Source organism: Orussus abietinus, unplaced genomic scaffold (assembly GCF_000612105.2).
Source record: "Orussus abietinus isolate OABI.00-Male unplaced genomic scaffold, Oabi_2.0 scaffold60, whole genome shotgun sequence".
In the NCBI taxonomy this organism is placed as follows: Eukaryota; Metazoa; Arthropoda; class Insecta; order Hymenoptera; family Orussidae; genus Orussus; species Orussus abietinus.
The window spans coordinates 72,156-99,338 of record NW_019394447.1 but is presented as its reverse complement, the minus strand read 5'-3'; the positions used below and the strand labels follow the sequence as shown (position 1 = coordinate 99,338).

At 51.3% G+C, this 27,183-nt stretch overlaps 1 protein-coding gene across 2 annotated transcripts in view; it reads right to left on the bottom strand.

Moving 5' to 3' along the window:
- Positions 1-356: 356 nt before the first annotated feature.
- Positions 357-27,183, bottom strand: part of LOC105696607 (zinc finger protein 704) — a 96,013-nt gene continuing 69,186 nt past the window's right edge. For both annotated transcript variants that reach the window (XM_023432389.1, XM_023432390.1), the window contains exons 5-7: positions 9,972-10,072; positions 8,080-8,350; positions 357-7,486 (exon numbers count right to left, since the gene is read on the bottom strand). In XM_023432389.1, coding sequence (XP_023288157.1) covers positions 7,271-7,486; positions 8,080-8,350; positions 9,972-10,072 — 588 coding nt within the window. In that variant the 3' untranslated portion in view covers positions 357-7,270. The remainder of the gene's footprint in view (positions 7,487-8,079; positions 8,351-9,971; positions 10,073-27,183) is intronic.

Below are 27,183 nucleotides of genomic sequence, written 5' to 3'. Positions count from 1 at the left end.
AGAGAGAGCCGCGAATCCCGAGTGTTGCTTCCAACTCGCCCCGACGAATTACGCTAGAATTTACGCTATAATTATACAATTGTCATACCCTGGGAAGAGTCGCAGCAACTCGAGCGCAGTGCCGAGCTCGACCTGAGAGCCGAGAGGGATGCTCTTGTCGTGTACGTGTTACCGTGAATGACCGAAATTGGAGAATGTCGACTTTCACCGGTTAATGTCAACATTTACCGGTGTAAGTCAGAAATAAGGGTATTTAGCAAACATTTCGGACATACACTAAGCGACTATGTGAATGTTGACATTCACCGGTGAAAGTCGACATTCTCCAGATTTCGGTGTTTCACCGTAACGTATGTATATATTAATAATATATATATATATAATATTTGCACGAACGCTCGCAATGGCTGTATATATATACACGAAATATACACGTACGATAGGTATATCGTAGATATATATTTTCTCTATATATACACATATAGATGATTTTCAGTACGAATGGACGCCGAGGCGTCCGAGACAACGGCAAGGACAACACCGAGGGCAGCGACGACGACGATGAGTTCGAGGACGATTACCAGGTATGTGTGAGTGGGGGGGGTGTATGTGTATATATGTTTAGATAGAATTATTTAGACGCGATCGAAGTGGTAGAAGCGTAACAAGGTAGAGATTAGACGTCCGGAAAGTTCGTGAGTTCTCTTGTTTTCTCGCCGATCGGCACGAGCCACGGTTTCGCTCGTCTACTCTAAACCGCGAATCTTACGAGTTACACTGTTTTATTTTCTCGGCCCGACCCTATACGGCAAGCAAGAGGAAAGCGGAACTTTCATCGCAGGGGGTTCGGCACGAGGGTGCCGAGCCAACGACAGAAGAAGACCTCGTCGGGCAGCTTGCGCTCGTCCACCCTGGTCTTCGTCCAACGAGATACAGACATTCTACGTATTCGGTTTAATATGAATCCTCTAGAGGACATCGAACGGGGATTTGAACTTCTCGAAGAGGCACAGGGGGTAGCGCAAGCGTGCCGAGCGAGCCAGAGGATCGTGAGACGTCCTCTTCGACGAACGTCGCCAAGGAAACCCTCTTAGCCCTTTGCGCTCCGGGGTTGCCTCTGGGACGATAATTTGATCAGCCAAAGGAGACGGTCGGGCGCAAAGGGTTAAACACGGGTCACATCCCATAACTCGACTCCATACGCTTAGCGACTTCGGTATTAAATATGCATTTAATCGGAACTACGGCTTGGAACGGCCGATTAAAAAAAATATATAAGAAACAGGGTGGAGAGGATCCGCGATCGATCGCTGGCGAGGATCGGAACGACGCAACGTTAAAGATGGCCTCGCTCTTGGGTTTGGCATTTCTTATTTTTCTAACCGCGCCTCTCACTTTCTTTCGAGGATCCTCGACGACTGTTTCTCGAACTTGACGTCGAGTGCCTAGCCTATACCCGATGGCAGAAATCGGATCGTCGGTTTACCCCCTTCGTGTTCACGTTTAACCTAACGTACGAACCCTCGCCCCCCGAAAGTGAGAATTTCGCGAAGCTCGACGATCAGCGTGCCTCGGCATCGCGTATAGGCCAGACACGTGAATTGTACTAGTGCTTAGTAGATAGAAAAAAAAAAGAAAAAAAAAATATATATATATCGGCCAGTAAACGACGAGCCTTATGCACAGATCTAAGCCCCGTGTTGTGCGCGGCGATGCGTGTGACGGACGTCGCTGACGTTTCACTTATGGTACGCACACGCAACGCACCCGCCGCTTCCGCGTGCGCAACATATGCATCGTACGCAAATTTCCTGATTAAACTCTAGCTCCTTTCCTCGATCCTGAGATCCCGCGAACCAGGGTCCTCGAGCTTCGGCTTTTACGATCAACCGGCCAACTAGGGACGAGCTTTTGCTTGATAACGACACGACGCTCGCGTGCGTGATACGCGTTTCGACGCCCATTGGCTACTTTCCTTTCGCACACGATATGATCATCGGGAGAAAAAAAATTCATCCGAAGAAACCGGAATGCCCCGACGAGAATTATATACCGGATTAATAAACTGTATACCGATAGAAAATGACGAGTTCCCCTAAACCGGGCTAGGTATAACTGGCTGTCGAGGCATCGTCTCGTTACGTTATTTATTTATGCATCTTATTATGCATACAGGATTAATTCGCGAGTTGGGTTAAAATATGGCGTACATCTCCGCTGAGAGGAGAATACGTTGCTCGTTACCTGCACGATAGTGATAAGATTTAAACCGACCGCTTTCTCGAGACGTTCGACACCGAGATCGATAAAATGAACGACAGGGGATATACCGCGAAAGATGTTAAAATATGAAAATCCTGTATTTGTAACGATGCAGTATTTTCCATTAATAGGTACTATGTCGAGGAGAACGGGCGATACTTTCCTCTCAGCGCCGAACAAGAAATTCAGGAATCATCAGACGCGAGGTGTCCGCCTCGCGCGTTACATCAAACTATACGAATTGTGCAAATTATCCCCCGACTCGGGAAAAAATTTCATCACGGGCACACTTAACCGCACACTAATCACACTTTACAACACGATTACCATATTAAGATCGCTTAACAATTAAGAACGTGCAGTATAAAAACCGCGCGCGCTCAGCGCGCTTCCGAGCGCTAAGCTCCGTCCGGATCGCGCGACCGAACCGAATAACTAATAAGAAATCAAAATCGAAGTCGATCGAGTCCCTCAATAAAAGGAATAACTCCGTGACAAAGTTCCTCACCGAGGAGTACAACAATTTACGTCGTCGAGCCGCGCCAAGGGAAAGGAAAGCAGCCAAGATCGGTAGCATGAACCTCTTTCTCGAAATCCCCGGCCGATCGCCTCGGGTTGCGACCTCATGATTTGCCTGGATCATCGAGAAATACCAACGAGTTCTCTGGCGCATTATCGCGAGGTTTGCCCGCGAATAATCGTAACTTTTTCCCCTTTTCGGCGGCGGCGGAACCAACGGCGATCGGCGAGGAGGAGACGATGGCCGCGACAATTAATTAGTCGCAAAATGGTAGCACAATCGCCATTAATAGTAGTCGTAACTTTATCGATATTAAAATAATATATATATATATATATAATAGTAATAATAAAAATAATATAATATGTCTTTGCGCCGTACGGCCGACCGCGAGTAAGGGTCCGAGCGAGCGTGGAGGGCTTCGCGCGCGCCCCCGGGCGAGAGGACTCGACGTCGCCAGGGTGTCACCGTGGCCTTCTCCAGCAGTCGTTACGCGAAATGTCCTAGAGGGGCCTGGTGACGTTCCAAAAAATAAACCAGGGCGAAAACGCCTTCGGCGCGCCCCAGGACCTTACTCCGAGGTGACGGTCGCTCGCTCGGTGGATTTTTCCTTCGGCCGCCCCATATGGAAATTCGGGTGTTCCGGGTTAATTCGACGCCAGGCGTGCCGCGCATTCGTGAGAGTAAGGTCCTGGACCGCGCGTCGTTCCGCCAGGACGTCACGGGACTCCACTAGCAGTCATGATTTGGTGGGAAGGTCGTCTCCGTCGGCGGGTCGGAGAACACCCCTCGAGCGGCGGGGACCGTATCGGCCGGCCGTACACGTTGAAATTGCATTTCATTATAATCGACATGAGATCGTTTTGGTATAATAAATCCCGGCCTAAGGTAATCCGCGACGGGTTAAAATCGCACGACCGGCAATAGAGCCGGGCGACCCGTTCCGGGTCCGCGTCGATAATTTACCATTAATGTATAACAACGACGAGGACGATGACGATGATAGGCGGTGACAGCGAGAACAACGATGACGACGGGAATAACTGCGGTGGCGGTATGCGCGTTTATGCGGTTAATCTACTATCGGTCGCAGGCATAAGGACGATATCTCGCGAGCGGGCTCGTTGGGTTTCCCTAGGAGCGCGAACAGCCGGAGGTCTCGGCAACGAAGCGCAGGAAATTTCACGATCTTAGGTACCGTTCGAACATGGGTTGTCTCGGCCCGGTTAAGGTCCATCGGACCGGTTGCACTCTGGCAGAGATTCGACGGGAGGTCGTAACTCGAGAAAAAGGAAAACCATCGATCTCGTGGCACGAGTGAACTCGGTCTTCCAAACGCATCTCCGTTAGCGCGGAAATCCTGAAGGACGTGGTTCCTCCACCCGTTAACAAGCAAAGACGGTGAGAGAACAAACGAGGTGACGCCGCTGTACCGGGAAGGTCGTTCCGTATAAGTGTACAAAGACGAGTTACCGAGTAATATCGTAGAAAACTACTACATTCTAGGTCTTAGATTTCAGCGTGACGTCAAGGGCGGACCGAAGTGAAGGGACATTCACGGTGCACATCGAGAGGAGTGTATGCTTATTTTGTCGGTAGAAGATGCCAACGATCGTTAGGGGGAATTTCCCACCCTGGGATATCCTTGAGAATCCTCGAGGGATTGAGCGCACCCTGGGACTTCCGCGCCGCGCGGACCCCCCGGAAGCGAGGAAATCCCGCCGTGCCCCAGGTCCGTCGGGATTTCTAGAACGCTTCGAAGGAAATATCGGATGGCCCTGCGGACTCCTAGCTTCCGCTCGATCGGCTCGAAGCTGAAACTGGAGTTCAGGGAACTCCAACGGCCGGCACAGTACCGCCGGCTTCTAAACTATCCTTTTTAACGGCTGGTAATTATTTACGACGATTAAGCAGCCGCGACCAACTTTCACGGTAGGTCTCCGGTTACGAAAATCACGATCGAGTCTTTAACGCGGTGACACCGCCCAGGGAGTCTACGACCTGGCGACGCCGAGGCGTCCACGCGTAGACGCGTAAAGTCGATTGCACAATTGGACGTGCGAGGTGCACAATCTTTGATCACAGATGGAGCTTGGGACAATTTTTGATCACAGACGATGATTCGGTAGAGCGCCGAAGCTGCGCCGCTCTGATAAAGGCTCAAGGATCTTACGTAAAATCGTCCAGTTTAATTCCTTATGTTTCGACTCGTGTACTTGGCTCCCAATCGTGCAATGAGCTTAGCATCCTTAACTGGGTACTCCGTTTCCACCGTTAGGATTACCCCGCGTGGTAAAACGCCAATATAACGCTACAACGCACTTTTAGACACACGAATCGCTCCTTTAGCGAAAAGTCTTATCGCCACGGAGCGAACGCGAGAAACAACCTGTCTTCGGTACACAACCGGAGTTTCGCCTTTCTCCTCTAGATCCCGACTGCGCGATTAATCGGTATACACAGCGATCGATCTCCGTATTTTCGGAAACTTATCTGACAGCGACAAAACGGGTAACCTTGTCCACTGGCATCGTCCCACCCGTTCCCAATTTACAATTCAGAGATGACTTGGCCGATCTTCGATGAAACGAGTGTTACACGCAGGTAGAACGGAAGTACGTGAAAATTTCGGCATCCCGTCGTTACCGAGTAATCGATGGATCGATCGATCGCCCAAGTCATCCCGAGACGAGGGATGATATCGCGGGTATCACCGATAACGAACGGCCCTCCGACCGACCGCCGTTTTTGTACCGCTCACCGACATCTCTGTATATATATTATAGTTTTACGATAAAAAAAAAAACCAAAAAAGATCCCCGTCAAAAGATGCACCCTCGGAAACGTGATCGCGGATCCGCGCGGTCCGAGGTTTACGGAGCGGAGGTAAAGATACGACATTTCGTATGAGCGCCTCGTCGCGGCTCCGCGAACGATACAAGATTTCCTAGTGGCCTGTCGGGAAGATTCTGTCATCCTGGAAGCATAATTCGACGTTGCGGCCCGAGATGAGTATTTCCCCGGAGACGGGAGGATCGTCGCTCGTACGTGGACGGGTCTCGTCGCAACGGCGACCGCGGAGGTGCTCGCGATAGAAAGTGAAAACGCGAGGTGAGAGTATCGCCCCTCCACCCCTCGTCCCTATCGTATGATGGGTGATCGCGCGAGAACGCGGGCGAAACGATCGACCGGAGCGCGATCGTGCGCTCTTGGCGTCCACGTAAAACCCGAAGAGAACGGGAAACCCGGCGTAAATCGACCCTAGCGCATGCGCCAAGTGGCGGTAAATCAGCGTCACCGACGTCTCAATCGGGTAGATATTAATTCAATTACCGCAATTAAACCACTCGGAGTAAGCGCAGGATATGCCTCGTCGAAATCTCGCCGATTAACGCGGGCGCCGAGGGCACGACCGCGTTCCTAAAGATAATACTCTCGCGTACCGCGTATACTTCCGCGTAACATGAACAATGACATTTTATCTCCTTATTACTGGTTGTCTGGCAGTATAGAATTGGTGTATAAAACATCCTATCCCTTTTCCTCACTCCGAGCCCTTTCCTCGCCCCCTCTTTCTGGATTTCTCTCCTCTCCTGACTCATTACGCTGCGTCCCCGCGCCTGATGCGGCCCTTGGGGCCCGATTAATTTAGATAAAATATATCACAATTCGCTCATTCCTCCGACACGCTGGCACTCTCGCTCCGGTAGGTAGCCCAGAGCTCCTTCCCTCTCCCCGTCATCCTCTCTCTCTATCTCATTCTCTCCGGTGACGAGCCCAGCGTCGAGTCAGCTTCGAGTTCCACCGCGTCTCTGTCGTTTCTCCGAACCTCCCCGTCTAATCGACCCCGGGTGACAGAGGCTCGCTAACTTTGCCCCGAACGTCGTAACCTCTGGTACCGGGCCGGCGGTCGCTCCACGTCCGAAGTCGGCGCGGCAGACGAGGGAGGTCCCCGGCGGCTCCCCGAGGAGCCTTGGGTCGAACTTAGGGCAAACAACAACCCGAGCCTCGAACTAGGTACCCGGGAGCTGGATCCACCCCCGCATTGGCTCGGTTGATCTCGCTCGACGAGCGACCGTTCGATCCTTGGGGCCGAACCCCATGACGGCGAACCGAGCCCCTAACTATCCCTAAAAGAGACTGGCGAATCTCCGTTCGTGGCGCGATCCGCTCGCGATCCGCTCGCGATCCGCTCGCGATCCGTCATGGGATCGGGCCGCGACGGGTTTCGCCGGGTCTCCGTCGCGACGCTCGTCCGAGGTGGTACCGCGGTACCGGCGCCGCGCCGATCGAGGGGGTCGCGACGATGCGAGGGCCTCCAGGGCCGCGTCGCTGCCTCCGAGGTGGCCCTCGGTGGCCCTCGAAGGGCCTCGGGGGTTTCGCCGACTGCTGGCAGTTGACAGTCGGCGTCGACGTTTGCACGGTGCTCGGGACGCAGGCGGCCGACGATGGGGGCTGCTAGGCGGGGCGGCCCGGCCGGACCCCGGCCTAGTCGCCGAAACGACTGCACGCCTTCTTCCACTTGCACTGGGTGCACCAGAGGTCCCGGTGCTCCATCCCGTAGACCTTGCGGCATTTTTTCGTCTCGCCGCGGATCCGGCGCGGGGACGCCGGCAGCTTGTTCGACACCGTCAGCAGGCCGATGTTCTGCTGGTACGCCTGGAACGGTCGCGGCGAGAGCTTGATGTGCTTGATCGGCGTGCTCTGTGGAGAAAAACGAAGACCTTCCGTTAAAGCGTGCCGATATGGCGGTTCGATCTACGCTACCGGTTACAAAGTCATCCCTACTGGGCACAATCGGAACCGTGAAATCCTGCGGACCGTTGTTGGCCAGTTATACCCGCGCTACCGAACCACGGTGTAGGTAATTTAGGAGCATTCGGAGCATATAAAGTCGACCCCTGGTTTTTTTACGGTGCAATATTCCTACATGATGGCAGATCCTCGGAGACGCCTCCTGCTTGCATAAACATTCGCATCGGGGGAGTCCCAGAGTCGCTCGTGTGCGGAACTATGAAATTCAAGATGGCGGCCGGAAGTTGCGGACCGCTCCGAGGAGAGCTGACCCAATTCCCGTGCAAATCCGTCCCCGGGATGGCCTCGGGGTTACAAACTTCTCCGAACCCCACTTCTAGCCTCTTCTCCAGAGAGAAAGTGAACTACACTTGTCGCCCGAGCGTTTCGTCGTAGACTTTTGCCCGACTTTCGCGGCACCCGGTCGACGGTCGATACTTAGGTTAGGGACCGCCGCCGTACCTGGGGTACAAATAACCGTAATTAGGGTACCCCGTACTTACCGGCGACGCTGCCGCGGCGAAGGTGCCGACTCGCTCCCTGATACCGACGGCCATGGGGTTCTCGGGACAGTTACCGACTGCCGGATTCGCTTCCAGGCGAAGCTGCTTCTGATATTCCGGGTCCTCGTGCGGTGGCCTCGCCATGTCGCGGTGCGACATGGTCGGCGGCGAGCTCATGTGATCGACCGCGACTTCCTGGTAATAGAACTCCTCCTCGTGGTCCGACATATCGTCATCCTCCTCGTCCTCGGGGCCCTTCGATTTCTTGGGGCTGGAATGACAAAAGAGGGAGGCGAGCCCTCGAGTCACCGCCATTTTGGAGGACCAACAAGAGGCAATCGGCAGGGCGTCCTTGACGGGATGCGATCTTAGGAGATGGACGTTGCTAAAAGTTTGTCTAGACGAGTCGTTCTCTATCTTATCAGTCGGTTCAAGGTCGCCTCGACCAGAAACGTTCCGCTCTACCGATGTGCACACTCGCCTTGATTACTTCCTATCGCGATTACACCCCGACCTACCGACTCGCCCTGTGTAAATCTAGATCCGTCGGTAATGCGTTTATAATTGCTACGCCATGTCGACTGCATTCTGCATTTTCGTTGAATTTGTAATCGACCCCGGGAACTAAGCGAGTTGGTATATTAACGCCGTCGCGACGTTATCAGCTCGTCGTTCGTCTGTCCGTCGCCTGTCGTCGGAGTATTGACTCCGAATCTGGCATATGTATATATTAAGGGAGATTACAAAAATCCAGCTAACTTTTGAGCATATTTTGTTTATCACCGCGGACGAATTTAATTTCAAAGGTGCTAGTGGAATTAATCGCGATATCGCCGGAGTGATATCAGCTGATCGTCGTCTAGTATTGACAACTACAATTGACGTTTGCGCCCTGGGTCCAATTCCATCATTCATGGGAAATAAATGTAACGTTGGAATTTTTGTATACATCTTTGTATCGAAGAGTCCTCGCGTTGAGTCGTAAATTAATGTCGCCGCCACGTTATCAGTGGTTTTATCGTCTGGCTGTGGCGTTGGCTGTCTCATTTTGTGCCCAAAATATCTCGAAATCACGGAGGCAACTACCGAAAAAACGACGATTATGTTTCGATTCACGTGAAATTTTAACGCGTAGATTCGTATGTAAAACTGTCCCCGCTGGGGAAGTGATAAGTTAACATCGCGTTATCAGCTACGTCGTCATCTGGCCGTGGCGTACTCAGAGGTCGCCTACGTATCGATTTTAACATTCGATTTCTTGAGTCGCGTGCGAAGGTACATTTAAAATATAAAGATTTGAATAACGATTTAACCGTTAAAATTTTCATGCAAAACGAAGCAAAGAGCTCGCATTTAAATGAGCTTCAGGCAGGTGATGTAATTATCGCTACATCGCGAAGCAGTAATTGTCGAGTAGCAGCCGGACGATAATTAATCCGGCTTAAAGTTTGTACAATAAAGAGAAGGAAAACACATGAAAGGCAGGGGGCATTATAGAAAATAGAGTTAAGAAAGCATTGTAACCCCTACGTCGTTCTGATAAAAGCGCCCCGCCGTCCAGGACGGACGATCAGCTGATAGCAAACCGTACGACACATGCGCAACGCAACTGGTGTAAGGAATCAAAACAACAACTTGTCGCGCAAATCCCATTCCACGCTTCTAGGACATCCTTGCTTACTTTCCGAACCTCTGCGACTCCATATCGGACGGTACAAAAAAAAAAAGAAAATGAAAGTATAAAAATGATTAAATGTCACCACGACAAGGTGTAAAAATTGTACGCAGTTTTAATGCCCCTCTTCGTTCATTCTTTTAGTATAAGAGATAATAGAAAAAAAAGAAAAGGAAATTAATGTAAAGAATAAAACTTTAATGAAAACCGTTCTTACCCAAGGTGTAGTTGTCGCACGTGCTCCTCGATAAGGGGACATGTAGCCTTGATCTCGAGACACCCTGGCCAAGTGCACTTGAAGACCACTGCGGGATTTGTCTGAAACATCAAGAACAAGGGGCGTAATGAATGGACTTGTCTCGTCGATGTGACAAACATTTTGCTTAATTCTCTGTCTGTCTCTTGGTCAAATAAATCGACGAAACGTGCAGCACGCGATGGGGTCAATATTGCCACAGGTTTCGCAAGGCAAACATCGCGCCAGAAGTCTCGCGAGGTAACCTTGAAAAGCTTCCGAAATCGTTCGCTCGTTTCCCGGGAGCGATAACGACCGATTGAATTTCCCCCTTTCTTGATAAGGCCTCGAATCGAGTCTACGCTACAAATCGTGGGAGTACCCAAACTTTCACGGTAACGGGAAAAAAGTGAATTTAAACGACTAACGGAAGGAAGTTCCGGTTTCCCATGGCTGACTTTTCCTCCTCTCGAGCGGGTATGCGAAGGAGAAAATAATGCCTCACGTGCGTAGAGGTAATTACTTATCGTTTCAATGATAACATCAGGTGAAGTATGTTTAGTCGCGCGCATATAACGCACAGTACCCACCCTAGTAACATGTTCGCCACGTAATGCTAACCGCATTTTACGGAACGAAATACTGGAACCTAAATGTCCCCATCAGCCGATAGTGATGCTAAAATTTTACCACGCAAATGTCCCGATTGAGCAGAAAAAAAAAGAAAAATCAAGCGCCGCGAACATTACAAATTTCCGATTCAAGAGCTACTGCCAAGGCCCAATTGATTCGTAATCTATACAAAATCCCTGCATCCTCCCCGCGACACTCTTAAAACATCCTCCGAGCCTGCCGGCAATTTCCGGCATCCCCGACCTATCGCAATAGCTTTGGTCGCCGAAATCGGCGAAAGCCGGTACCGTATTTCAGTGAGGAAGAGCACGTGCGCCCAGCGCCCCGTGCACATGGACATCGGGCCTCGGTCGCCTCGGAGCGAGTCGCTCGGCTATCATCGGCCGGCATCGGCCGCGCTCGTGGGCCGTTCGGCCGGCGTCGGTAGCGGCGTGACGTAGAGGACGCGACGGAAAATCGATGCGCCGGCTGCCCGCGACCGCTGGCTGCACGCTTCTTTGTTTACATCGTGGACGGGCTGCGCTCGCCGGGCGGACGTGCTCCGGTCACGTGGTATTGATCCCGGGGCGCGGTGCGCACCCGCATAGTTTCGCGCGGGGCCGCGAGAGGCGCTGATCGCGGCCCAGCGCTGGGACCTAAGGACCGGCGTTGGGGGACGCGAGGGGGAGCTCGAACCTGCGTCCCCCTCCGCCCCGAGCGCCCGCGAGGCACGCCGAGTGCACCCGCGTACTCGAGCGAGCTCCGCGTCGAACGTAACCGGAGGTTATTGCCGTGCGCCATCGCGCTATCTTAATTGCAAAGTGCGCGCGGCCGAGCCGAGGCTCTAATAGTCCGGAGGACATTATCATCGTGGCGAATCGCGGGGCCCGAGCCGAGCACCCCCGACCGAGCCCGAGCCACCCCGACGATGCATCGCCGTGTGCGTCCGCGGTCGGATGACGCGGCCGCGTCGATGCGGGCCTCTCCTCCCGTGGGAAGGGTCCTTCACCCCTGAGTCACCCTCGGCGTGCACCGCCGGCAGGGGGGGCCACCGAAAATCTCTCATTCCCTCTCTCTCTCTCTCTTTCGCGTCCTCGCTCCCTCCCAGTCTGGCGGCAGCCCCCTCGCGCTTTCCTCGCTTCGCCGACCTCCCTGGATTTACTTGAACCGACGAATTTAACCCTCGGTAGGCTTCGGCCCGGTCAAAGAAATCTTCCGCGCAATTTGCCCCGGAGAAACGGCTTTTTTGGACAAAGTAAAGGGCTAATTGGCGCGATCCGGGCTCCGTGCACGAACGTGGACGCGATTCGAGACCGCGTACAGGGAGGGTGGTTGAAATGGAAGAGCAACCAAGGTGGGAAAAAAATTATCCAGATTTCGAATTATAGAGAGATCACGTGATAGGGAGTTAATTTGATCCGTAACCGGAGTATTTCGCGAATACGACTTAACGGCGTTCACCACCAAGTGAGGACGATGACTTCCACCGCTAGATGGCATTAGCATCGAATTCGGTGGGAGGTTATCAAAACGTACTTTCTCGCTCGGATGAGGGAGACGCGACGCATAATGGGCAGTGTTTAGCAACGGGCGAAAAATGTGTGTGTATTTTGCACGTATACAACTCACACAACGGCTAGACGCCTCTGGACTAGGCGCCGAAACGTGTGTGACCCTCGGCCGCACGCACACGCAAGTTGGACGCTCCGCCTAGAGTCGACAACGGTTGCTAAGGAATGCCCAAATTCCGCGCGAGCAACTTGAAAATCCTGAAAAAGGTGCTCCACGGGGACAACGATTTTGAGCGTATTTCTCAACCGATCGAGCTCAACGAGTGCTCGTTTTAAAGACAAAATGTTGACGTGTGTTTATATGGGAGCGATTTTCGATCGAGCACCTCCTTCCTAGTTAAAATGGCATTGAAATTATGTCGTTGCACTTTTTTATATGATAATGACCACTTATCGAAAATCGCTCCCATATAAACACAGGTCAACGTTTCATCTTCGATATGAGCACTCGTTAAGCTCGATCGGTTTAGAAATACGTTCGGAATCGTTGTCCCCGTGCAAAATCGCTGGAGTGGTGAGCGCCCTTAATTAATCTTCGAGGCACCTCGGGTCTAGTGCCGTTTGTGTAAACCTGAAGGAAGTGGCCGACGAGCCGTCGAACAATATGCAACGCGATTGCATACGGAATAACCGGAATAACCCTGGAAATTCCGTTTCGATTGAGCCTCTCGATGCGGTAAGAGGATATAGCAATACCAGGACAATAGAGTCGTATCCCCTTATTACATGAAACGGCTCGATCGTAGCTCGGGGGAACTTGAATTATCGAGGACGAATTTCGTTGCGTATGTTGGTGACGTCATTCGACTTCGATGATCGAGATTAGGGGTTTTTTAGTACACCCCGACGGTACTCTTGCTACCGTCGTGATCACAGGGTGCCGCAGTAATGCGTACCGACGATCAATGTAAATTACCGAACGATTTGGTGTTCACGGTGAAATGCACCAATGAACTCTAAATTATGCAACACCTTATACTTAACGCCGCTCGTTACGTGTTAACGTCTCCCACATAACCGACGGTAATTCTGTTGTACCCGCGACGAGTTGCGGAATTTATATAACGACATTACGCATGTATTGTTACCGGAAGGAACAAAAAGGTATTCTCTCCCAGGAAGACTTCGTCCCCCATGTATCGTAACGACTGCCCAAATCAGCGAGGAATTCGTTAATGGAATTACGCGAAGCGTGCATCAATACCGACCCGCGTATTATGATAATTAAATCATCGTTGAATCGAAGGTACTTCTGGATTGAAATATTGTACATAATAAAGGGTGCTTCAAATTTGTAAGCGTTATACGAGGGTTTAAGGTGAAGTGAAACCCCCTTCAAATCAGTCGATTCTAATACAACACTTTTTTTTAAGGGTATTAGACCAAACTGTCCGAAACTTTGACACACCACTTCTGATCGTCTAAGAATTGTCCTGACACATTCAAAATTAGGATTTTTTAACAAAATTTTTGAACTCAGCCCAGACCAGAACCAAAATGGCGTCGAGCTCTCATATTTCGATCAATATACAATTATCGAAGGCTCTGATATGAGAATCGAAAGGGTCAGGACAATTTTACGACAATTTAGAACACTCTGGTAATCGATAAACTGGCATTTGAACGAGATAAAGGCAAGAAAAGTGTTGTATACGCTTCTATGCTAAAAGGATGGTAATTTGAGGCCTCGGAGTGCAAATTTAATTGACCTGGAAATTACAGATGGCGCAGGGGGTCCCTCTGCAGGTTAATTAGGGCCCCAGAAAGCACGAATCCAGAGGATTTCTGGAGGTTTGCTTCGATTTCTTGATATACATTGTACGAAAACGACAGGTGGAGTATGCCATTTGGTACAATACCTAATATAATTCGACCCAGCTGTCGATATAAAAACGAACGTCGGTAACGTAGGCATTTAGAAAAATCTTCTTTATCGACGTTGATCAAGTTCCTCGCCGTGTTTCACTTCACCTTAACGGATACCCGGCACCCGTGTCACGAGGTGTCAGAGGCAAATCAATTCCGTCAGCTTCCTCGTGGTCGCAACGCCTCGGTCCATTAGTAAGTACGCAGAGGTAAGTAGCACTCACGATGACGCGTACATCGACGTAAAGGCTGCCCGTTAATGACGTCAAACGACGGCTGGCGTGGCCGCAACGTAAACAAAGTAAATAACGAGGAGCGTTCCGATCGTTTCCCGGCGAAACGGAAAACTCCCTCGACCAATTACGCAAACCTACATGCTCGTAAAACGTCCCGATGTTTGCATGACACTTCGGTGCACGGAGTCAAAGACTCGACGCCAAATAATTCCTTTGAAAGATACAAAGAGCAGAAACCGAACGACAACTTCCCGGCAAATCATTCACGGTCGAGGTGTTAAAAACGACCGGATGCTCCGTTCCCTCCGTTCAGCGTCAAACTCGAAGTGCATATATTCTTAAAAATGCCGAAATAAATCACCGTTACCGGTAGATCGAACGCTACACCGAGTCTCCGTCTCCTTCCCGCGAGGGATAACGACACGGCGATAAGCGGCGAGAGATCGGTGACGCAAACGGCGTCACCGTAGCCTACCGTTAATCGCACTGATAGCCGGCCAGTCGGACTACCGTTAACGTAAGTGACGTGGCCACGTAACCGGGCTACGTCACCGGAGCCGCTCGGAGGGGGCCCCCGTTAAACCGTACGAAAATCGGGAGGGTCGTGAAACGGGATGGGTCCTTGCGGATAAGAGTTAGCGCAACGATCCCGTCGTTATCGACGGTGACCGTTATTGTACGGCCCGGAAAGATATACGAATCGAGAAACAAGGGGGAGGCGGGGCGGGGGGGATGACGCCCTGAAATATGGCGCGGAACAAACGACGGGAACTTCCGCTACGTTTAAACGCCGGCCGGTCGGCGGGAAATTTGCGATTCGGAAAGGGGCCTGTCGATGATCGCGGAGGAGGTTAGGATGGCCAGGGGGAGGGGCGTCCGTAAAAGGCTTGACGCCGTTTTTCGAGGACCCTCCAGGGATCGTGACATCACCTCTAGAACCGTACGCGTCGGACAGCGGTATAGAGCGTGGCAGCCATTGCCGAGGTCAGAGACCTTCTGTGTCGGCTGGCAGGCAATGCTCTCTCCCTTTGCTTTGCGCTGCCCTGCCCTGCCTCTGCCATCGCCTTTCCTCGTCCCCGCCGCGCCCCCCCCCCCCTCCCTTCCGAGGCTTAGCCTTACTTGGGTCCAGGAGAGAGAGAGGGGGGAACTGAAACGTATACAGGGCCGCGGGGAAAGAGAGAAACTCTACTCGCAAACCCTTCACCGATCCTTCCTTTCCGTGTCCTCTTCCCCTTCGACGATCCGTCCACGTAGGAGGAACTCGGGAGGGCCGATAACCATAGCCGTCGGAAAACAAAATGGCGGCTCCGATTGCGTAGAGTGTTTGAGGACGCTTCGTTCCTATCTCTATCTTCGTCCCCTTTGCCTTTCGATCTTCACGCTTGTGCGCCTTTGCCTTTGGAAGTTCACGCGCACCCGTGTATGTAATATTTGTTCATAGCTCAAGTTAAATTCACCGAGATTACCCGCCATCGGGCACGTACTCTCGTAAAATGATAAGGACAAGTTTGAGCCGACGCGTAAAAAGCCTCGCTGGTTTTACCGTGGATTCGAGGACGAAGAAACCGGTGGCATGTTGGGGCACCTCGAATCGAGACGATCGAGATGAGCCTAGTCGAGACGGATCCACGTGTCTTTGAAAGTACCGAGTAAAAGTTGGAAATAAATAGGATTCGCATGATGCGGGTCACACGCCTAGGTCTTGACAACACGGTGGAAGGGGGGAAGGTGGATGAGGGGTAGAGGGCGCGCGGGGGATACTACGGCCCCGCTCTCGGCGGTAACTAAGGAGAACCGCGGGGGCGAGGGACGCACCGCGAAGCGCAGGGTTGCCGGGTGCAGTGGATGCGCGCCGCCTCGGGCCTCGGGATACAATGTTGCCAGCGTGCGCGGGGTGCGCGCGCTCGGACGCGACTACCCTATTGGCCCGCAGCGCGCGGCCCGCGCATGCGCCGGTGCCGGACCAGCTCGTGGAAACGCGCATGGAAAAGAAACGGAAGAGCGAAGGAGAGAAATAAAAAAAGCCAAGAGCGCACGAAGCGGAAAATTGACAGTCCGAGGTTATATGTTTGCTCGACATTGGTGCATATCAATCGCCGTGACATCCGCTCGTATTGTGTTCCCAATGATAGAGTTGTCTACTCAATTTTTTCAGCGACAATCATTGCCTTGTTCAGGCACGTTGCACCGGGAACAGGCGGAGGCGGCATTGCCGGCGATACGCGATCAAGAGTGGAACGCGGCCTAGAACTCGAAAGTTCTATCGTTGACTGGCGTGCATTATTCAAGGCAAACAGTCCCAGGTGGTGCACTCGGGTACCGGCATTCGAAACACCTCGACCAGCTACAATCAAAGCTGACCTCGTTAAAGGTGAACAATTAATAAGACTAATATTCGTCTCGTCGATCCTGCACAATGTTACGGATATCTGTGGATTATTTATTCCTCGTTTCCAGTGCGCTCGGTACCTTCGACCGGGGAAATCAAGGATAAATAGAATTCGAGGAGGTCCCGAAGGTGTTTCTAGTGGTAGACGGTCAACGCTGGAGGACATTCAGCCTGAGCCCATTCTACGTCAGAAGCGAGCACAAGCCTTAGTGTCGCCGATACGCCACATGGACCGAGAGCCAACGAGCGAGCACTAACGATGCATCTACCAGATTTCACCCCCTTCATTGTGCTCCCGGGCCATAAGCTGCGACCCAATCGCAAAAGCGCATCGGAATTGCATTCCCTCGACTCGCTATGAAAGCCATCCAGAATCGACTTCACGCCTGTGTTACGGCTAAGGTGAAGCAAAACCCGTCGAAACCCTTAATCGTCGTCAAAGAATCGAAAATCTACCGATATACCATCTGGAACAGCGCTTAGTTTTGCCGACGTTTATATTTATATCGACAGCTGTGTCGCATTATATTGAATATCGTGTGGAACGGCATACCCCATATGTACGTTTCGATGCAACGATTATAAAAAGATCGACGTCGAATCTCAAAAAAAAATAAGATCCATCAATTTCACGAGGGGCCTCCATAATCACGTGTTAAAGTTTCAAATTATTCGGTGCACCCAGTTTGGAGATAAGTTTTATAAATATTTGGACTATATATACAATGACCCCTTCAAATCACCTTAAGGTGAAGTGAAACACGTCGAGGAACTTGATCGACGTCGATAAAGAAGATTTTTCTAAATGCCTACGTTGCCGATGTTCGTTTTTATAGCTGGGTCAAATTATATTGGGTATTATATCAAATGGCATACTCCACCTGTCGTTTTCGTACAATAAATATCAAGAAATCGAAGTAAAACTCCAGAAAACCTCTGGATTCACGCTTTCTGGGGCCCTAATTGACTGCAGAGGGACCCCCTGCGCCATCTGTGATTTCCAGGTCAATTAAATTTTCACTCCGAGACCTCGTATTCCCATCGTTTTAGCATAGAAGGGCATACAACACTTTTTTTTCCTTTATCCCGTTCAAATGCGAGTTTATCGATTACCAGAGTGTTCTAAATTCCCGTAAAATTGTCCCGACCCTTTAGTTTCTCATATTAGAGCCTCCGATAATTGTACATTGATCGAATTATGAGAGCTCGACGCCATTTTGGTTCTTGTCTGGGCTGAGTTAAACAATTTTGTTGAAAGATCCAAATTTTCAATGTGTCAGGACAATTCTTAGATGATCAGGAGTGACGTGTCAAAGTTTCGGACAGTTTGGTCTTTTACCCTTAAAAAAAAATGTATTCGAATCGACTGATTTGAAGGGGGTTTCATTTCACCTTAAGGCGAGAAGCGGTCCGAACGGCGACGCGGGTGCCGGCGATCCGGGCGACCCCGCAGGTGCGCCAGTCGGCCGCACCGCGTTGTCCAGCGCTGCACTCGCGCGGTGACATACATTCCTCCCGCTGGCGCGCATCGCACCCTCCACTCAGAGTAGAGTCCGGGGCTGAATTATGAATCGACTTTTATTACTGGGAGTAGACGCCGACGCGCGCGGCCATTGCGGTGAGACTGCGTCTCGGCGGGCCAGCTTAAAAGAGGACCATTACCCACACACGCGCCTGCTCGCGTGACAAAAGACTCTTCGCTTTGCGCCCCTTCCAGGCTCCCACGGTAGTTCCGAGATTCCCGCGAATCGCCACGGCTCCGCTCATCCGTGTACGCCCTGACGTCCTACTCGGACCGATGGTCCCCAAAATATTAAAATAACACCCAGGCAAAATTCCATCTACGAAGTAACATTCCTGGAACCGCCCACCAGTGCGAAATGCAAAACTAAAATACGCCTCCCCGAGTCAAAATTAAACAAGACCGTTTAAATCGCGAGCTCTTAAGAACCCGAATAAAAATACCGGCGTCACCGACCGAAAGAAAGCTAACCTTGAAGATCCGTAAAATACCCTAGCTATAGTGAATCCGAAATATTTACGATACCTCCGAGAACCATGAGTTTCGAATCTGCCCCACGCCCAAGTCCATAACCTCTAAAAACCGATACCAACACATATTCAATACCCTCCCCGTGAAGAACTCGGCGACCTTCGTACATACGCGTGTTCGGTTGGCGCGAGGCGCTACCGAGTTTCATGATTCCGGTGCCATTGCCCTTCCCTGAAATGGTGGAGGGCCAATAAGCCAAGCCGATACACGGGCCAGCGGGGGAATAAAAGGTTAGGTCTGCCCGCGCTCCCGGATTCGCGTCTAACCTCAGAAAGGGAAACACGCGGCTCTCAAGGTAGGCACACCGGGTGTAAACTCGAAACAAAGGCGGTAGCACCCGCCTCTCTCGGTCTCTCGCACTCAGAGGGCCGAGCGAGAGAGACGGCGCGCGGGCGCGAGAGAGAGGGCGACGGGTGCCCCCCCGTCCCGCGCCCCGCCATACGCGCTCGACCGGCCGGCGCTGCGCCATCGTCCCTCGTCCTCGCCCGTAGCTTCGGGATCTTGTCGCATCCCGCGTACGAGCGCTGCGTCCACGGCGCGGCGGGCTGAGATGCCGGAGGGGCGCCGCGTGGTCGTCCTAACGGACGGCGCTAGGTTCACGGCGTTGCGGGTTTTCATATCGCGAAGAGCGATGCAACGGTGCCGTGGTGGAGGGCGAAGAGGAGAGGGGGCGGGAGACGCGCCAGGGACGCTCGGAGGTTCGTGACGTGCCGAAGGGTGCAGTGGGGGGCTGGGGTAACGCCCGGGGAACCAAAACAAACCGCGCGGCCGTGTGTGGCGCGTACTCTGCCGTATGGCCGTGTAGAAGCGCGCCGCTCCGTGGCGTGTGGTGAGGGTCGGACGTTGACCCTTCTTAACACACCGCTGGCTCTCCCGCGCGCGCACGCAACTTATACAGGGTGACTCGGGAGGGAACTCCCTGTCCCTGTCCCTTTCCCCGCGCGTCCCAACACCAGTCCGTCGGTTTGGCCCCTCCTAGCCGGCGGATCGGTGCGTCCTTTTCTCTTTCCGTTGGTCTTTCCCCTGCAGCGGCGTTTCCGTGCGCGCGCAGCGCCACCTACGGTGATTCCCGGACCTCTCTCTCTTTCTCTCGCGCGCGCTTTCTCACTTTCCCGCGCTTCTCGCGCCTCGGAATTTCCGCGAGAATTCCGCGCGCGGCCTGGAAAGAGGCCGAACGCGGATCCCAGGCGTTTCCCAACGTCGCGCCCTCGGTCGCGAGAGAGAGAGCGAGAGAGCGAGGGGCGCGGAGCGCGAAGGTCGCCCGAGAGAGACGGAGCGAGAGGGAGGGAGCGACGAAGGAAGGGAGAAGTCTCGGCGAGAACAACCCGGCGAACAAAGGCGAGTTAGGGATCCGGTACTGCGCAGTTTTCCGAGATGGACGAAAACCCGCGGCGAGAAAAGAAGGGAGGACGAGGGAAACCCGGGAACCGGGGGTGCGGGGAGAAGGTGGCCTTCGAGGACGCATCGACGCCGAGAAGGATCCCCCTTTAGGTGGACCTTGGGGAGCGACTCCGTTCTCCGAGTGGCCTCTGTCGGCGCCCCGGAGAGGATCGAATCGCTCCCGCGTTTCTATCGGATTCCGTGTCGGCGTTCCGCTGACGAGCCACCTCCGAGCGAAAAAGAGGATGGGAAAGGAAAGGAGGTTCCTCCGCTCTCCGGATTTCGCCAAGGGCTGGTAGATGCTCCTCGTAAACACCGCCATTAATCCCACTCGACGCCCACGCACTCCCGGGGAAATTTACCGTTAAGGTCGTCAAATTAAACGAGCGACGAAGTCGTAAACAAAATATGCCTTATAACGCGGATATCCCCGGAATCCTGAGAAACTAACCTAAGATCTGACCGTTCCAACGTATGAAACGTAAAGATCCTACGGGCGCTTCTTTTTTTACACCCAGAAAAATATAAACAATTGATACATCCCCCTGAAACGAGCGAAAGGTACCGAGACTGTTTACCGGCGTTGGAACGGGGCGACTAAACAATCGATGTAAACAAACGCTCCAGAGTCGGTCGCGTGAGCAGCGCGCCTGGTGGCGAAAGATCGAATAAAATCGACGAAGGTGCAACAAGTCGGAGAAACGTAATTACGGGATCACCGATAGCATTGGCGAGATTCGAGGTGGTGGATATTACGGTGCACGTGTCGCGTGTCGGGAAAACGAAACAAGAAAATGAGAGACACGAGAATCGGCCCTCTCGTCGGTTTTAAGGTGAAGTGAAACACGTCGAGGAACTTGATCAACGTCGATAAAGACGATTTTTCTAAATGCCTACTTGCCGACGTTCGTTTTTATATTGACAGCTATGTCGAATTATATTGTGTATTGTACCAAATGGCATATTCCACCTGTCGTTTTCGTACAATAATTATCAAGAAATCGAAGTAAAACTCCAGAAAACCTCTGGATTCACGCTTTCTGGGGCCCTAATTGACTGCAGAGGGACCCCCTGCGCCATCTGTGATTTCCAGGTCAATTAAATTTTCACTCCGAGACCTCGTATTCCCATCGTTTTAGCATAGAAGGGCATACAACACTTTTTTTTCCTTTATCCCGTTCAAATGCGAGTTTATCGATTACCAGAGTGTTCTAAATTCCCGTAAAATTGTCCCGACCCTTTAGTTTCTCATATTAGAGCCTCCGATAATTGTACATTGATCGAATTATGAGAGCTCGACGCCATTTTGGTTCTTGTCTGGGCTGAGTTAAACAATTTTGTTGAAAGATCCAAATTTTCAATGTGTCAGGACAATTCTTAGATGATCAGGAGTGACGTGTCAAAGTTTTGGACAGTTTGGCCTAATACCCTTAAAAAAAAGTGTTGTATTCGAATCGACTAATTTAAAGGATGTTTCACTTCACCTTAGCTCTCCCTAAGTCCAGTAGTTCTTCCACGGAAACGGGAATCTCTTTCGTTGTCCTTCTCCCCTCCCTCCCTCTCTCTCACGCACACTCCGGTCCTCGCTTCGCCTCCCCCAATTTTCCGTCTTCCTCGCACTAATCTACCTAAAAGATAGGTGTATAGGAGAGGGCAGGTCGTGTCGGCGCGTTATCCGCTCGCAATTGACGAAATCGATCCACGTAGGTGTTTTCTCCTTCCCTCCGTGTCTCTCCGTCTCTCTCGTGGCTGCGTTCGCGCTCGCCGCAATGCACGCCGCGCGCGCGGCATGGCCGGCGCGGCAGGGCCGCGCGGGGAATATGCAATTCGGCGCAATTTCCAGTCGGGGGTCGACGACCACGGGAGGAATCGTTTCAGGGCTCGCTCGGTCGCTGGCGCGCGAGCGAGAGACGGCGCGACCGGCCGCGCGGCGGCGAGAGAGAGAGGCCGAGCGACGCTCGCACGTGAGTCACGGCGTCGCGCGAGCGGCAAGAGGCGCGACGCTAGCGCCACTCGCCGGCCGCGGCTGCGGGGAAACGCCTAAGCTCGCCACGGCTTCGCTGCGCACCGGGACCGGCCGGTCGTCCTTTTCCCCTCTCGGCGGCAACAGGCCGGAAGTAGTGGACGAGCCGGGGGGCGAGGGGCGAACGATGGGGATCGCAACCGCTCCTAAATCGGGGAAACTCGAGGACGCGTCTGCGGTTCGTTGACTCGGCATCGCGTGGCCTTGACTTTTTCTATATTTTTTTCCTTTTCCAATTTAAGGAAGGCCGCCTTTGTGGCAGCGGGTGAACATTTATCGGAAGGTCGCTGAAACACGGGAGGAGTTTTTTAAGGGAATTGTTATAATTACCTAGAATACCTTTTAGGTTGTGGATTTTACGCAGGATGAAATTGGCACGAGGGTGAACGCGAGGAAGGCTTCCATGATTCCGAGGAGTGGTCTAAAAATACCCAAAGCCCGTATTTACGGAAGAAGATTTACGACTTCGGGAAAAGCACCTGTGTTAAGCGGGGATTACGTTCGGTACCGATGTCTCGTATCAAGAGAAACCGGTTGCCGCAAAAAAGACCGAGCATCGGCGGGCAGGTTAAGTACGGTGAAACGGGAGACAATGCGCCGCGCTTCCACGATACCGCGAGGTGAAAGAGGAAGCGGGACAAGGGGGAGGACCCTACAGGTGTCGTACGCGGGGAAGCCCCGTGGAAACGCATAAAATGCGCGAGCTTTCCATCGAGCGGTCGGTTCCGCTCCCTCCAACGCGCGAGGCGACGTCGCGGGAAACGCGGAGGACGACAGGTGCCGCTGCCGGTGTCACTTTCCGGTACTACGGGGAGACTCGTGAAGTTCGTGGGGTTAGGTTAGGCTTTGTTTCGAGGCGGCACCGGCTGGTCACCCATCCGTCGCGTGGATACGCCGGACAGGACGGACTGAGGAAGAGAGCGACGCGAGAGATGGCGAGGGGGGAGGAATGAGCAAGAGAGACGGACGCATCGGCAGGACTCGCGAAAAGAGCGCAAAAACGCGCTCTCGCGGACGATCGAAAACGAGCAAAGTCGATCTCGATCGAGCGTTCAACCACCGACACCGTCGAGGCGCGCGGCCACGCCACGAATACCCTGAAGCGGTGAGTGCACTTTAGGTGCGCGCGCAAGCTTCAGCGCAAGATGGGAACGCGGAGAGAGAGAGAGAGCGCGCGCGCGGCGGCGGTGGGCGCGAGCGGGAGAGCGGCGCGCATGCGCAGAGACGTTGTTTACGTCGCCATTAGAGCAGCCGGAACGGCACGCCGCGCGTCTTCGGGCCGCCACCCGGCCGCCGGTAGATGAGGTCGGGCCAGGCCGCGGTCGAAGCCGCGCCGGCCACGTTGCCGACTGCTTTTGCCGGCCGGCCCGAGTCGGGGCACCCGGTATACCTTGCGACGCTCCGCGTCTCTCTTTATCTCTCCCTCCACCTCGTCCTAGAGAGCGCGCGGGGGACGCGGAGGATGGAGCAAGGGAAACGAGAAGATCCGAAGCCCCCGAAGGAGCCTACGGGGTACTCGCTTCTGTCCGGAACCCCATAAAAAAGCTCTTTCCCTCGTCCTGGGCTCCCCTTCATTGGGAGTCTAGGCGAACTTAAGGTTATGTGAAAGTGCCGTCGAAGAGGTTTTGTTTATAAAACTTTTCTCCCATCTCGGTTTACCAAATAGTTTGAAACTTTAGAACGGGAATAGGGAGACTATTAGGAAGGTCCTAAAACTCATGAAATTTCAATCCTTTTCAAATTTGTTTATAGGTATTTTGAAAATAGTTTATAAAAAATGAAATTTCCCGCGTTTCGGGACCTACCTTAGGGTCTCCATATTCACGTTTTAAAGTATGAAACGATTTGAGACACCCAGTTTGTAGAAAAGTTTTATGAACGATTGAGCTTTCGGATGCCGCCCTCACATCCCCTTAAACCCTAGCCGTCCACCGGTTTCATAAAGAAGAAACACGACAGGAATATATTTTCAGGATGAAAGGGAAGCTTTTAACCGCAACTTTTGACGTCGATTTGCCGTAAGGTCGTTCATTTTTTACGGCGCAGTCGACCAGGAAATATTATAAATTTTGGACCGACGAGCGGATCGGTGAACGCGTCGCAACGCGCATGTGCGGAGACTGATATCGGCCCGCCGCTGATATCGCTCCTCGGTATGGGCTCGCGTCACCCGGGAACACTCTTGGTGAAACGTGACAAATGGACTTTGTGTTTTCCATTGAAAGTCCTTTCCTCTGGGTCAATTCTTCTATTGGTTAGGAATCGACGGAAGACTGGGTTTCGTGTCCCACCGATGATTAAGGGGTTACACCACTTTGACGCACCCAAAAATTACGGATTTTCAAGAATTTTTTTTTAAGAGTTAAAACGTTTTTATCCAAATTAAAATACAGTAAGGTATTATACTACTATTAAACTAGCTCAGTGCGAAAATCGGTGATCGTGCGGAGGGCAGGTGTGTATAGGTGTAAACGCATTTTTCTTCAAACTCCTTTTTTAAAATCGGTGGGCACTCTAGCTCCGCCAATTTTTAATCAATCGTCTGGATTCTTTTTTTATTTTATTCCTGATATGTTTATCTAGCGAAATACGTATGGTTTTTTCAATGTATTGATATTCGCATTTTTTGTGCAACACTAATTAACGAAATTTAGGGCAAAATACGTATCTTTCCTTTCAAATCGATGCCATTTTGTGAAAAATGCATATTTTTGAAAACAGCTACGTATTTCGTTAGCCTTTGGGCTACAGAAACTAATTCTTTTTCGTTCATTGTTCTAACTTAAACTTGGACTGAGTTATCGTGCCCGCCGCACGATCATCGATTTTCGCAGCGCTCCGGTAAATCGCCTTTCAAGCCGCCATTTTTGTAAATAAAAAAAATTAAAACAAAATCATTTTTTTTGTTTAATAGTAGTATAATACCTCACTGTACTTTAATTTGTATAAAAACGTTTTAATTGTTACAAAAAAAATTCTTGAAAAATCGTAATTTTTGGGTGGGTCATCGTGGTGTAACCCCTTAAGCACTCCGAATAAATAGGCATTGAGATGAGTAAACGCGTAAATCGCCATTTGAATTTTCTTTGTTCAGGCTCACGGGTTTTATTAAGTAGAATCGCGTGGGGCGATTCTAACGCTAACAGGTTATAGCATAGATGTATTTTTATCCGGCTCGGATTTATGAAGGAACTATGAATATAATTGACTGAGTCGCAAGCGGGATTTACGTTTTATTTCACCATGTGACGTAACGGGTATATCTATATTGTCTCTCGTTGTTGCATAAAGACGTGTTTTCAACTTTTTGTTATGAACCGAATAATACTGCCAGGTTTCAAACTCTGGCGGTTATCGATTCGTCGAAGCTTCTCTTTGAATGGAGAACGTCCTTCGGGCCTTTAGGGGAGTTTTCGTTCCTAGGGAAAATTCCCTAACCCGGCTGCGGCTCTTTCGATAATTCCCTGCACGTCGTTAGGTCCAGGCTTCTCGGATTTTGGAGACATAAGCGCCCAGTTTCTCGTACACTTGTCCGAGGCCGTGTTATCAACGTAACTCTGAACCATTCGAGATATAACCGTGAAACTGCTTTACAATCAATTGCTATCATGGCGGAGCTCCCGATTATTTCAACTACGCCGCGTTCGCATTTCTTTCGCATTTGGAAACCCTTCAACCGTTTTATACCCAGATATATATAACGACATAAAGTAAGGATTTCACTAGAAAAATAAAAAAAATAAAAAAAATTAATAGAACTGATTACCGGAAAACATGGTTTTCCGCGGCTGGATCCTGAGCACCGCTATAACTTCTTGGAGGCTGGGCAGGAATTAAACCAAAGAAACTGTTACAACGCTTTCTCGGCCGAAAGAAATATTAAGGACGATCGGTAATAAAAATTCATTACGATGCCTAACCGAGCTGAAAATAACGCGCTGGGCGAAATAGAGGCCATCTAATGGGAAACTGTTGGGCAGATATTCGGACAACCGATACAATCTCACCGAAGCTTTCTCCGACAGTTACATTATTCGATGAGAGATCTGGAAAAAGAATCGCGTTTTAACATTGATCGATTTATGCGATTTTTAAGGTAGCTTCAATATTGTATCTAAAGGAAAGAGTTTCGATAGGCGCAGGTTCCTCGATGGATTAAGGTGAAGTGAAACCCCCTTAAAATCAGTCGATTCTAATACAACACTTTCTTTTAAGGGTATTAGACCAAACTGTCCAAAACTTGGACACGTCACTCCTGATCATCTAAGAATTGTCCTGACACATTCAAGATTTGGATTTTTGGACAACATTTTTTAACTTAGCCCAGACCAGAACCAAAATGGCGTCGAGCTCTCATATTTCGATCAATATACAATTATCGAAGGCTCTGATATGAGAAACTAAAGGGCCAGGACAATTTTACGAGAATTTAGAACACTCTGGTAATCGATAAACTCGCATTTGAACGGGATAAAGGCAAAAAAAGTGTTGTATGCGCTTCTATGCTAAAACGATGGGAATACGAGGTCTCGGAGTGAAAATTTAATTGACCTGGAAATCACAGATGGCGCAGGGGGTCCCTCCGCAGTCAATTAGGGCACCAGAAAGCGTGAATCCAGAGGATTTCTGGAGTTTTACTTCGATTTCTTTATAATTATTGTACGAAAACGACAGGTGGAGTATGCCATTTGGTACAATACCCAATATAATTCGACCCAGCTGTCAATATAAAAACCAGCGTCGACAACGTAGGCATTTAGAAAAATCTTCTTTATCGACGTCGATCAAGTTCCTCGACGTGTTTCACTTCACCTTAACTCAAAGGCGACAATCGCCATTCCCTTTCGACTATAGCAGTGACCAAAATATTCTTGCCGAAATAATCGGCGGTAAACAAGAATAAAAATAACTCAGAGAAAGGAACCCCGGGGCTGTCCGGATAAGTTTTCAAGATTATTTCCTGGTTGCCTTCGGTGATGAAGAGTCGCGTTATCGGGGATCCGGGTTTTCGCCGTTCTCTAGCGATACGTCGCGTTTCCGCAGTAGGACGTTGCGGCCCGCGTA